A 13,635-nucleotide genomic window follows, 5' to 3' on the forward strand; every position below is an offset into this window, starting at 1 on the left:
GTGACTCTTGATCCCCTTTGAGTTTATTTTTCTTATTAGAACTCAATTCAATTTCAAATCCATACTTGGTACAACTATTTTTAGGTTATGTAATTACGTTACGATGGGAACCCTAATACTTTTAGGCTATAACGAATAAATGTAACAGTTTAAAACCATGTAATTTTGGTCTAGTAATGAAAGAGTTATTTATGTTAGTCTAGGCCAAAAATCGAATTATTTGGAGTAAAAAACACTAATCGCCATTTTCGTTTGGCTAAAGATAAAAATTTGTTATAAACAGTAATTATGAGTGATTTATTTCTGTAATTTGAGAGATTATCCTCCGTCAGTTTAGTTTAGAATTTAGAGGAAGTTTAAGACAAACTTTTTGTTTTGTTTTTTTTTTATGTTTCGGTTTTGACAGCCACGTGATTGGTAATAAAAGAATTCTGAATTATGTCTTCTTATAATACACAGTAGTATAAAAAAATTAGTATTATTATTATCGTGTAGTTAATGCGAAAGCACATTCTCTCACTTTTTTCAACATTTAATATTTGATATTTTGATAAAATAGAGCTATTTTACTCCACCACTTCTTTCCACGATCTATGGATGATCTGCGTGGCGCCACGACTTACAAAAATCAACAAATATATATATATACACACCAAATCAATTGTTTTAAGAATTCATAAATAAATACTAACGGATTGATTTGATTCACTGAGAAAAACAAATAACAATAGTAGTATATCTCTCTGAATATATACTTACATCAAACTATTAAATGAAATCAGTGTTTATACTAACAGTTTCTGAACGGAATAATCAATTAGCAGTGTTTTATACAGTCTAACTCAGGAATAATTAAGAAAATATTCTTTTGTTATTTACAGTCTAAACTTCTAAGGAATAAACAAAGCTGTTGTTTGTGAATTACAATGAAAAATACTTGCAGTTCTCTTGGTAAAATTTCATTTTTTTTGAACTTACAAACTACAGTTAATGATTTGTTTATTCATACACAAATTAAATGTCACTTAGAACATACTATTATCTTTTTTCTAAACCAATAAAAATAAATGTTGGAAATACATATGTAAGTGTCCTCAAGCCAAAAATTAGAAAAAGAGTAAATAAATTAAATGTAATTGTTTTCGTCACTGTGTTTTTTAAGACTTTTTGCCTTTCATTATTGGGTTTACATAGGCTCAACCACTAGAATCAATGACTATGGGTACCTTTGAACAGTGTCATAGGCTATAACAAATGTTCATTTTTGTTGTGTATAACTATAACTATAAAGTGCAGATATGTCGTTTGGTTGAGAGAAAAATTCTATTGAATATGATGGTTTACATATTTTCAAGTATTACAACAAGTTAATCCCGGTATATATATAGCTGCCGGTCCACAAAATTATGAACTAGTATAAATCATTTTGGTTTTTTTTTTTCTCCCTTTGTGGAACAACATCATTATGAACTACGAATCGAAACTCTGAACTCTCAAATTTAAGAAAAAATCTCTCATGTTTGTAATGAACTCTTGGAAGACATGAACTCTTGGAAGACATGAACTAGTAGTTTGTCAAAAATAAATTTTTTGGCACATGGGCCTTTAGCCCGTAAACGTGTAAATTTTGTAGTGATATTTGGGCTCATTACTCTACCTGATATGTATATTTCTCTCTTTTTCTTCTCATGCTTTTTCGGAATTTTAATTTTTATTTTAAAAGGGCAAAACACAGATCAAAATACCACAAAGACACAAACAAACACAAAGCAGGAATGTCTTTGTAGAACTACTGTCGGGCCAACCTGAAACATATTTGCTTAAAGCAAACTCAAACGTAAAATATTAGTATAATTTCCATTTATTTTTAGTTTCCAGTAAATTATTGTGTGTTTTTTTCTTCTTCTTCTAAATATGTAAAAAATGATCTTAAAGCGTTCCCCGTAATTAGCCTTTTTCAATTCCAATTTCTCAAGAACCCAAAAAAAAAATTAATAAGAAACAAAAACTGGAAATGTTGATGAATTATTTTCTGGCAAAAGATCAACCGTATGAATTCCTCTGTTGAATTTCTTGAAGACCATTCAACAATATCGTTGGCCTTTCTAGAAGTCTCCCTCGACGTTTGCCATCGCGTCTCAACGAAATTTTGGTATCATATTTGTGAATTTGAGCTGATTTTTTTTGGGTTGATTTGTTCAGCATTTTAAACTGAATTTTTGCATGTAAATTAGAATTCTTTCAAAACATTATTGCCTCTGTTTTAGGCCTTGGTTTCTTTTATAAATTGATGTTTGCAGATTTCTAGGCAATCTATATTTTCAATTCAAACCTATATAAAATAGTTTAGTTGTAAAAAACTTTTGATCATTTGAATGCTTTTAGGATGAGTAAAAAACAAACAATCTAAAACCCTATATTTATAAAACGTATAGGAAACATCATATATCTAGCGTTTGGGTTTTTCGCCTATAAGGTTTATAAATTTGGCGTTTGAATCGAAATAGTTAGATTATAACATTCAATTTGGTGTGGTTACCCAATCATGTAACAACAACATTTTAAAAATTTATCTTAGGAAAGTTGGTAAAGCTCATGAAGTGATGCACTTGCTTTTACATGTCCAGAGATGAAAAATCGAAGCGAAGATGGATCCAGTATGATTGGTGTTTATCGACGATCAGATGGATCAAGCAGCATTCTTTCATTTAATGGATCAGACATTAGTCGTCAAAGTACAGATCAAACTAAGCAAGGCAAATGTTCTTAAACTGTTTTCTTTGAGTTTTAATTTTCTCTTTTGCATATGACGATGATATTTTTGAAATCTTTGTTCTTATCCATTACTTTTTTTAATTTGGTTTCTAGGTCATCAGAGTTTAGTAGAGTGGTTAAATGAGACACTTCCTTATTTGAATTTACCATGGGAGGCTTCAGAAGAAGAATTGAGAGCATGTTTGATGGATGGTACTGTCTTGTGCAATCTCTTAAACCAGCTTAGTCCCGGTTCAATGCGAATGGTACTTGATCTTGAGTAACTTGTATACATAATTTTTTCCTTTGTTTCCTATATGTCAATCTTCTAGTTTCTGTGATTTTGTTTTTACTCTCTTTGGAATGATCCTCTAGGGAGGTAGCTTTGAGCCTGGTTGTGTAAATATTGAGAGGTTTTTGGCAGCTATGGATGAAATGGCACTGCCAAGATTTGAGGTTTCAGACTTAGAACAGGTTGTAAGTTTGTGTATTTTCTATATTTTTGGTAAGTTTGTGTATTTTGTTTCTTCTTTTAATTAGAAATTCGGATATCGATGTGCAGGGCGATATGATACCAGTTTTACAGTCTCTTAAGGCGCTTAAAGCAAGCTTCTCTGATGATAAGAATACACTTTTTGCAAGAAGAAGATGGAGTTTGCCTGAGGATCATTCAAAGGGAGTTGATACTAACTTTAATGATGCATCACAGTTTAAGGAAGCATCTGATCAGATCAATAAATCTCATGCTCAAATTTCAGACTTACTAAAATCAAATAGTTTACAAGTAAAATTTTATAACATCAATTTTAGTCATCAATATTTGTTTCAACTTTGATGATTCAAGTTTCCATTTCCTTAAATTCGTAATATGTTTTCCTTTTGCTTTGTAGAATACTTCTACCAGGTCGTTGTTCGATATGCTCGATAAGCTTCTTGATGAGAGCCCACAGAAGATGAATGTAACTCATGTAAGGAAAGGATTTTGCAATGTTAGTTCAAGATTTTTTTTTTCTTTTTTCTCAGTCTTTATTTCTCAGGCTTTTGCATCTATTTTGAGAGGCATTGTGCAAGTTGTGGAGCAACGGATCTCAAATCAAGCTGAAAATTTAAAGAACGTACGATTAATATATTCAGGCTTTTCTTATTTTTGTTTTCAGTTTATACATTATCATACTTCTTGACACAATTGATGTTTTTTTGGTGGTGCAGCAAAATATACTCTTTAGGGTCCGTGAGGAAAAATATAGATCAAGAATAAATGTATTAGAAACTTTGGCATCTGGTACATCAGATAAGAATGAGGTACTTATTATCAATTTCATGCATGTCCCCTAGTTGTAAATATCTTTTTATTTTTGCTGCCATTTTTGTAAAAAAATTCAAAGTTTTTTACTATTTTGTGCTCTTTAGCTAATGTCAGAGGATCAAGATGTCATGCAGCTGAAAAAGCAAAAACAACGTAGTGACGCTGAAGTTTCTAACTTGAAGCGAGAACTTGAAAATGTGATAGAGACACAAGAAAAACAGTTTTTGGAACTAAAACTAAATGCTCAAAAAGCTAGAGTTGAGTTGGAGAAACAATTGAAGGATTCAGAGTTACGTGTAGTAGAAGCAAAAGAACTTGAGAAGTTATGTGAAACAGAAACTAAAAGATGGGAGAAGAAAGAGGAAACATACAAGAGCTTTATAAACTACCAGACAGAGGCTTTGCAGGTGAATTGACTATATTGATAGTTTTGTAAACATGATATAAGCTCTTGTAAATCTTATAACTATATCATTGAGTGAACTCTGTAGGAGTTGAAAGCTACTTCTATGTCTTTAAAACGTGAAGTTCTAAAGACAGGAGAGAACTACTTCCAGGATCTAAATTACTATGGTAACATTTTTTTTCTTCATTTTTGCTTTAGTGCTTTGTTATATATTTGTCAACTAAAATTTGGCTTTCATGTTTTTGATTTGTACTTGGAATTGACCTCTTAGGTGTAAAGCTCAGAGGAGTGGCTCATGCAGCAAAAAATTACCAGTTAGTCGTTGAAGAGAATAGAAGACTTTACAATGAAGTACAAGAATTAAAAGGTATGAATTGTGAAATCATGTTTTGGAGATAAAGAATCAAAACTAGAAATAAAATGTTGTTACACTAGCTATAGTATAATTTGTTTGTATGATTGTTGCTATTATCTAAAACTTTTGTGTTACTTGCATGAATAAAGGAAATATCAGAGTGTATTGTCGGATAAGACCATTCCTACAAGGGCAAAACAAGAAACAAACGTCAATACAGTACACAGGTGAGAATGGTGAACTTGTAGTTGCAAGTCCCTTAAAGCAAGGCAAAGATACACATCGGTTGTTTAAATTCAACAAAGTCTTTGGCCCTGCATCAACTCAAGGTTTTAAGCCTCTTCCATTTTTTCAATTATGAAAAATATTTAGTTTAATTAGGACTAATTAATTGTCTCTGAATCTGTATATATTATCTACATGCAGAAGAAGTTTTCTTAGATACTCGACCTTTGATCCGATCCATTCTTGATGGCTACAATGTGTGTATATTTGCTTATGGTCAGACAGGTTCTGGAAAGACTTATACAATGGTAAGCAAACATGCTTAGACTTTCGTGCTTTATATCTTTATGTTTGTAATTGTATCTTAACTTTGATGAGTTTCCAATTAATAAATTGACTCATATCTCTTATATACTCTTTAGTTCACATCTTATTTTAGATGTGGATTACTAATATTTGATGTCAGTATTTTGATTTTGTTCAAACAGAGTGGACCAAGCATAACTTCAGAAGAAGATTGGGGAGTTAACTACCGAGCTTTGAATGACTTGTTCCACTTAACTCAAAGTAGACAAAACTCAGTGGAATATGAAGTTGGTGTTCAAATGGTTGAGATTTACAATGAGCAAGTTCGTGACTTGCTTTCTCAAGATGGTCCAAACAAAAGATATCCTTCTCTAGTCTCATATAGTATTTGATATTTTCGCGATATCATATCTTTCTATGTTACAAGTGTAGAAATTTCCTTAACTTGCATACACTTGAGATTTGGAATACTACTTTACCAAATGGCCTAGCAGTTCCTGATGCAAGCATGCATTCTGTAAATTCAACTGAAGATGTTCTTGAACTGATGAATGTTGGGTTGATGAATAGAGCTGTTAGTTCCACAACCCTTAATGAAAAGAGCAGTAGATCACACAGGTATGAACAAAAAAAATTGTGGTTTAACATGTTTCTTCTACAATAAGCTATGACATTTCTTTTGTCCTATTTTTTTTTGGCAGTGTTGTCTCTGTTCATGTACGCGGTGTTGATGTCAAAACCGAATCCGTCTTTCGTGGAAGTTTACATTTGGTTGATCTTGCTGGAAGTGAGAGAGTTGGTCGCTCTGAAGTAACCGGAGATAGACTTAAAGAAGCTCTACATATAAACAAATCACTGTCTGCTCTTGGAGATGTTATATTCGCTCTAGCACATAAGAATCCTCATGTACCTTATAGAAACAGCAAGCTAACACAAGTCCTCCAGAATTCTTTAGGTACTATGTTTATGTGTGCTTTGGCTTTTCATAAGTTATATTATTAGACAATGTTGTTTGCTTGCTTCATTTAATTTACTTCTTTGTTTATTTTTATTTTAGGAGGACAAGCAAAAACTCTTATGTTTGTGCAGATCAATCCTGATGAAGATTCATATGCTGAGACTGTAAGTACTTTGAAATTCGCGGAAAGAGTCTCTGGTGTCGAGTTAGGTGCAGCTAGAAGCTATAAGGAGGGACGAGATGTTAGACAACTCATGGAACAGGTGATTACATTATTTATGTTTTGATTAAAACTAAATCCATACCCTCAAAAGGAGATATAGTTTAGTTTTGATAATCTTTGAATCTTGACATGGCATGTAGGTATCAAACTTGAAAGATATGATAGCCAAGAAAGACGAAGAACTTTTGAAGTTTCAAAGTATGGGAATGCCAAAACGTGGATTAAGCAAACTAAGAATTGGCTCTCCTCCTAGAAGACATTCTTTAGGAGGAGATTTAACAAATTCTCCAAGAAAAAGACAAGGATCTGGTTTACTTGGCAGAACAACTTCAGATTCAGCAGATGAACGACGACATCAGAATGAACCCCGATCACCGTCTAAGTTATCTGGTGGGGCTAAAGACAGTAATATAATTGAGGATATTGAACTATTAGGCATTGAAGATTCAGATAATGAGGAAAGATTGAGTGATATCTCTGATAGTTGTCTTTCAATGGGAACAGAAACTGATGGCTCGATTGGTAGTGGTGCGATGGAGTTGGCTCTCTTCCCTGAAACCTCAAGTCCTACTAAAATTTCTGAACAAATTGAACATAATGACAAGTGAGTATAGTTCATATATTTCATAATTACTTCACTTTTGTACCTATTTTTAAATAAGAGTTAAGTATTGTGCTTAGTGTTCATTGTTTGTATACTAATTTCAGATCAGCTAATGTTGGATCATCAAAGCCGCTGAAGCATACACCAAAACCAGACCAAACCAGACCTTCTCGTTTGTCGATTTCCAACACCTCGTCTAAGGCTTTAACAAGTACTCTAACTAGCTATCAACTCTTTGAATACATTTTTCCTTAAGACCTCTTAGATCTATTTTGTAAATTAATCAAAGACTATATCAAATTTTGTTTAATACTAGAAGCTTGATGCTTACATGATCGTATAAGGCGTTTCTCTTTTGATCTCAGGTTCTAAAAGACCGATCACCGGCTCATCGTCAGCAAAACCTCTTAACAGAAAGAAATGAACAATATTTTTTCAATGACATTACGCATTGTAAGTTTAACAAAATCTTTTTATCACATAAACTTGTTCTGTTTTTTATTCGAAAATCGAAAGTGAGTAAATCATTGTTTGATCAATTTATGAATGGAAAATGCTTATGCTATATGATGCCTTTGGTGTTCTTACAAGCAGATTCTAACAGCAACAACCTTCAACGTGGCATAAATATGTGTAACATATGTTAATGTTAGCATCAAAAAATGTTATTTACACAAAAGAACAGGGCCATTGCCTCTGTAATGTTACCATTTAAAGTCTGATTGGCTAGACTACATCCCTTAGAAGTTTTTTTTTTGGAATGAATGTTAAATTTATTCATCTTTTTTACAACCACGTCTGCAACCTTGAGCTGAAAATTTGCTTGTATTATTATATGTGATAAGTTTATTTTCATCACAATTTTAATGGAACATAGATAGTACATTCAAACACATAATTTATATATGAAAAAAAGAATGAGAGGAACGGAGTCAAAATTTTGAATTCTTCCTAAAGTGTTCTCTTCAGCGAACGAGCCATACGATTTTTTCAACTTTGAATTTTAAATTAATAGAAGCCCATTAAGAAACCCATCTAAACCGTCAAGATATACAATATGACCGTTTAGGAGAAAACGTTACTTTATTTTGTTTCTGCGTTTGATTATATTGCCAATTCAAAAAAGAAAAGAAAAGTTAATCATCGAAAATATGCTGAACCGTCTGATTGAAGTATCTAATGAATCAACGGTCAATCCATGTTTAATTATAGCCGTTAATGAAACGCGATGAATCAACGGCCAATATATGTTTAATTATAGCCATTATTGAAACGCGTTATATCAAAACGCAACGTTATATATTAGAAAGCAATATCACTTTTTTTTTTTGGTTACGAAACAAAATTTTCCTTTTCTTTTGTTTCTCCTCTCTCTCTCTCTCTCTCTCTTGTGGTGTTTCGAATGAAGAATGCTTCGACGATGGTTGAGGAGATTCATGTTAAACAATCTTAAGACTGGTATGTAATTTCAACTTCTTCGTATCGCGATTATACAAGTTTTTGTGAATTCGTTCTTATATATGTTTGTATTGATGATCTAGGGTTTTGATTTTGGGTTGATTCAGGCACGAAACTGTTACAATCTTTTGGGGTTCTTCTTCCTCGCGGTGATATGGTTAGGTTTCTTCCTCGGATCCTCTTCGTGTTTTCTATTTTTATTCTAGGGTTTTAAAAAATTGACTAATCGTTCTTGTTATGGTACAGATCTAGGGTTTTTGAGGTACATTCGACGGCGTGGTTTCTTCTTCTTCCTCCTTCGGTGTTGATTGGTTAGTTTTCTTCATCTTTATCCTCTTCGTGTTTCTTCATCTGATCCGAAGTTCTCTATTTCACTTTGATGTGCAAACGTAAGACTGGGTTTTTAATTCTTGTCTGATACTTATTGTTCTGTAATTAAACTTTGTTAAAGGAATCGAGTCTAACCCATGAAGCTTGGCGATGAGGTATGTCTCTGCCTTATCCGTTTTTTTTTTCAATGTGCTTTGGTTTTGTATTTTGTGTGTTCTCTGCCTTACAATTGATTAGTCCATTAATGATCTTATTTTAAGTATTTGACTTCTGTATATTGTGATTTTGGAATTAAGATTCTTGTTTTTGTGTGTTCTTGATCCAATTGTTAGTTTTCTTCATCTGATCCTGTTCGTGTTTCTTCCTCTGATCGTTGTCCCAATACTTATTGTTCTGTACTTTAACTATGTTTACAGGGAGATTATGTTTCAGTCTAACCCATGAACATTGTCTCAGCTTCGAAGAGGTATTTTTCTGCCTTTTACACGTTTTTCTTTTTCTTTATGATGTTTTGGTTTTGTATTTTGTGTGTTCTCTGCCTTGATCAGTCCATTTATGATCAGATTTTTATGTTTTTGTTTTTCGTTTTTTGTTTTTTGTTTTTTCGTTTTTTTTTTGTTTTCTTGATCCAACATCAAAAAGTGATTATTCACTTTAATAAGAATCCAGATCCGTTTTTGGTTTTTGGTTACTTGGTCTACGGATTCTTATGTTGGAGCTTTTAGGTTTTTTTTTTTTAGGTTTTCGTTTTTGTTTTCTTGATCCAACAACTAAAAGTGATTATTCACTTTAATAAGAATCCAGATCCGTTTTTGGTTTTTGGTTACTTGGTCTACGGATTCTTATGTTGGAGCTTTTAGTTTTTTTTATGTTTTCGTTTTTGTTTTCTTTCAAAACCCAAAAAAGATCAAAGGCAGACACTTATGTAATAGTGTTCTGTCAGATTCTATTTTGGGGACATTGTCCGAAGGGAAATTGTGAACTGTGGGCTTGGTAGTGCATGCTTGTTGCGAGTTGGAATAGAGGTTTCGATTTGTCCCAAGAGATAATATGGGCTTGGTAGTGCATGGTTGTTGCGAGTTAGAAAAGAGGTTTCAGTTTGTTGGAAAGAGATTAAGACATAAGACAAAAAAGAACCAAAAGACATGAAAGAACAAAAGGCATGGAAGTTATGGGCTTGGTAGTGCATGCATGTTGCGAGTTGGAAAAGAGATTAAGACATAAGACAATAAAGAACCAAAAGACATGAAAGAACAAAAGGAATGGAAGTTATGGGCTTGGTAGTGCATGCATGTTGCGAGTTGGAAAGAGATTAAGACATAAGACAATAAAGAACCAAAAGACATGAAAGAACAAAAGGAATGGAAGTTATGGGCTTGGTAGTGCATGCATGTTGCGAGTTGGAAAAGAGGTTTCGATTTGTTGGAAAGAGATTAAGACATAAGACAATAAAGAACCAAAAGACATGAAAAAACAAAAGGCATGAAAGTTATGGGCTTGGTAGTGCATGCATGTTGCGAGTTGGAAAAGAGGTGTCGATTTGTTGGAAAGAGATTAAGACATAAGACAAAAAAAGAACCAAAAGACATGAAAGAACAAAAGGCATGGAAGTTATGGAAGTCAAAAGACAAAAGAATGGGAATGAGAGGCTTAATATATGAGACAGGAAAGTTTGGTACCCTCGGCTTTGAAAGTCAATAGACAAAAGAATGGAAAAGAGATTAAGACATATAAGACATTAAAAAACCAATAGACATGAAAGAACCAAAGAGTTCTCAAGTTTGGTACCCTCGGCTTTAGATGTCAAAAGACAAAAGAATGGGAATGAGAGGTTTAAGACATAAGACATGAAAGAACCAATAGACATGAAAGAACAAGACACTAAACTTAGGTCTAGTAGACCAAAGGCTCAATGAAGTCTAGCCAAGTATTAAGACAAGAAAGTAGAGCTACAAATTTGGCACCCTCGGCTTTGGGAGTCAAAAGAAAAAGAATGGGAAAGAGAGGTTTAAGACATAAGACATGAATGAACAAGACAGTGAACTTAAAGCTAATAGACCAACGGCTCATAAAGTCTAGCCAAGTATTAAGACAAGAAAGTAGAGCTACAAATTTGGTACCCTTGGCTTTGGGAGTCAAAAGACTAAAGAATTGGAATCAGACTTGAGACATAAGACATGAAAGGCTTTGGGAGTAAAAAGAAAAAAGAATGGGAAAGAGATTTAAGACGAAAGACGAAAGACATGAAAGAACCAATAGACATGAAAGACATGAAAGAACCAATAGACATGAAAGATCCAATATAATGGGAAAGAGATTTAAGACGAAAGACATGAAAGAACCAATAGACATGAAAGAACAAGACAGTCTTTGGGAGTGAAAAGAAAAAAGAATGGGAAAGAGATTAAGACGAAAAACATGAAAGAACCAATAGACATGACAGAACAAGACAGTGAACTTAGAGCTAATAGACCAACGGCTCAATGAAGTCTAGCCAAGTATTAAGACAAGAAAGTAGAGCTACAAATTTGGTACCCTCGGCTTTGGGAGTCAAAAGACAAAAGAATGGGAATGAGATTTAAGACATAAGACATGAAAGGCTTTGGGAGTGAAAAGAAAAAAGAATGGGAAAGAGATTTGAGACAAAAGACATGAAAGAACAAGACAGTGAACTTAGAGCTAATAGACCAACGGCTCAATGAAGTCTAGCCAAGTATTAAGACAAGAAAGTAGAGCTACAAATTTGGTACCTTCGGCTTTGGGAGTCAAAAGAGAAAAGAATGGGAATGAGATTTAAGACATAAGCATGAAAGGCTTTGGGAGTAAAAAGAAAAAAGAATGGGAAAGAGATTTTAGACAAAAGACATGAAAGAACAAGACAATGAACTTAGAGCTAATAGACCAACTGCTCAATGATGTCTAGCCCAATATTAAGACAAGACAGCAGAGCTAATACACCAACAGCAGGCTGTTTAGACTTGTTGCCTTGTTGGATGGTAAAAACAACTAGCAAATCAAAGATATTTAGCTCATCGACATTGTAAAGTTGTAAGACAAAGAATATGCACGAACAAGGTAAGTATAACATTCATGTAAAATGAAAACTAACAGATTCTGATTTTTGCAGGTATGTGACTTTGAGTAGATTTCAAGTGTAGCAGACTTCTTGAAAGGTATATGCTTTTCAAACCTTTACGTTTTTTTGTGTGTGTGCTTTACAAACTTGTTCGTAATTAGTTGATATAACTATGAAAAATCACAAGTGAGAGACACATACATGCTCAGGTAAGATGTTGATAGTCTGTCTCATGGATTTGTCAGCTCTTTTTTATCTGGCTTTTGTTTCTTCTTATCAGGCGAATATGTTGGCTACTTTTGCGAGGTTGACTGTCGAGGATTCTAGGAAAGCTTTTGTCTTCGAAGTTCCTGGGTTGTATTTTCTGAAGTTAAGTTACCAGCTTCTTTCTTGCGTTTACATTGATGTGTTTGCATCGACTTACATATCTTTCTCTTGTATTTACTCAGTTGACTTGGCAGAGCCATCACTTGACAAAGATCTGCTTTTATGTTGATAAGGTATGTTAGGCTGTTCTCAATTCAAAGTGAGCAATATATGTAATTTTTATTATGGAGAAGATACTGTTTCTAATGGATGGATTTTTATTCCTCACTTATAAGTCTGTTCTCGAGAAATCCATAGTATTGACTAATTTTGATTTGCTCCAGGTAAGTGCTTTGATAGATGTTGATATTCTCATTGATGCCATGGAGATTTTGTAAGTGTAGCAAAACTTATTATCTTAGTTGTCTTAATAGCATAACTATCCTGTCAAATTCTAGAAACTTATTGTATCATTGATAAGAAAAAATGTTGATATTACTTCTGTGAGGCAGAGAAGGAAGAGTGTATTAATCATTGGTAACTGCAATGTTATAACTAGTGTGTTTTTGAATTCATCTGACTTTTACCATTGTCATTTTTTTTCTAGATACACCAGATATCATTTCCAAGAATTGTATAATTTGTCAGTGGAATTGATTCTGAGAGGTCATGCTTATGTTGATCTCAAGTTAAATCAATTTAATCTTTCTGATAGAAATAGATTCTTGTTTCTTTTTCCAGTTAATTATCATTCTTTAGCTATACTAGTGCAACTAACTCCACACATGAAACTTATTTATGCTTTCAGATGCCGAGGATATAAGAGAGTACAGAGAGAAGAAAATGAACAGCCCTGGAGGGACTTGCCTATTGAAGAAATGAGATAAGGAAAGATAGGAGGGAAAGGCAAGGATAAAGAAAGGTATGCAGAGTGACAATTTTAACATGTATGACCTTATTGGCTATTGAACAGAGAGGCAAGTGATAAAATCATCTCTGGTTACATATAAGAAATAGACTCTCTTATCTTTTGGTGTCTGAATCTTTTATATATATGCTTTGTAGTTCAACCCTCATCCTAAGGCTGGTGACTGGTGCATGCGGTATGTCCTTTTGTAAGTGCATGCGGTATGTCCTTTTGGCTTTTGACCCGCTATTTTACTTTCAGTATTAGAATATCCCTTCTGTATCTAATAAAACTATCTTTGTGGTTTTGATCTTTCTTTTATTTGCGTAATTGTAGCTATGTGCTCTTGAAACCTGGCGTGCTTTATACTACTAACACTCTACGCGTGTAAGGTAAAATACTCAACTAGCATGTGACAACT

At 33.3% G+C, this 13,635-nt stretch overlaps 1 protein-coding gene and 2 long non-coding RNA genes across 3 annotated transcripts; all 3 read left to right on the forward strand.

Annotated features, from left to right (window-relative positions):
* The first annotated feature begins 2,114 nt into the window (after positions 1 to 2,114).
* LOC17877691 (kinesin-like protein KIN-14K) lies at positions 2,115 to 7,587 on the forward strand. Its single transcript, XM_023779319.1, has 20 exons — positions 2,115 to 2,152; positions 2,628 to 2,756; positions 2,869 to 3,020; positions 3,130 to 3,228; positions 3,317 to 3,538; positions 3,645 to 3,722; positions 3,792 to 3,869; positions 3,964 to 4,080; positions 4,165 to 4,467; positions 4,552 to 4,633; positions 4,738 to 4,833; positions 4,971 to 5,150; positions 5,248 to 5,354; positions 5,535 to 5,713; positions 5,806 to 5,970; positions 6,054 to 6,307; positions 6,410 to 6,573; positions 6,674 to 7,137; positions 7,242 to 7,348; positions 7,503 to 7,587. The coding sequence occupies exons 2-20, from the start codon at positions 2,630 to 2,632 to the stop codon at positions 7,559 to 7,561; spliced, it is 3,033 nt and encodes a 1,010-aa protein (XP_023635087.1). The 5' UTR covers positions 2,115 to 2,152; positions 2,628 to 2,629; the 3' UTR covers positions 7,562 to 7,587.
* A 912-nt stretch (positions 7,588 to 8,499) lies between these two features.
* On the forward strand, positions 8,500 to 8,874 carry LOC111829580. The gene is made up of 3 exons (XR_002832947.1): positions 8,500 to 8,595; positions 8,703 to 8,752; positions 8,842 to 8,874. It is a non-coding gene; the product is annotated as an uncharacterized LOC111829580 (long non-coding RNA).
* Positions 8,868 to 10,108, forward strand: LOC111829579. Its single transcript, XR_002832946.1, has 4 exons — positions 8,868 to 8,906; positions 9,047 to 9,080; positions 9,342 to 9,391; positions 9,869 to 10,108. It is a non-coding gene; the product is annotated as an uncharacterized LOC111829579 (long non-coding RNA).
* The last annotated feature ends 3,527 nt before the right edge of the window (positions 10,109 to 13,635 follow it).

Source organism: Capsella rubella, unplaced genomic scaffold, assembly GCF_000375325.1.
Source record: "Capsella rubella cultivar Monte Gargano unplaced genomic scaffold, Caprub1_0 scaffold_7, whole genome shotgun sequence".
In the NCBI taxonomy this organism is placed as follows: domain Eukaryota; kingdom Viridiplantae; phylum Streptophyta; class Magnoliopsida; order Brassicales; family Brassicaceae; genus Capsella; species Capsella rubella.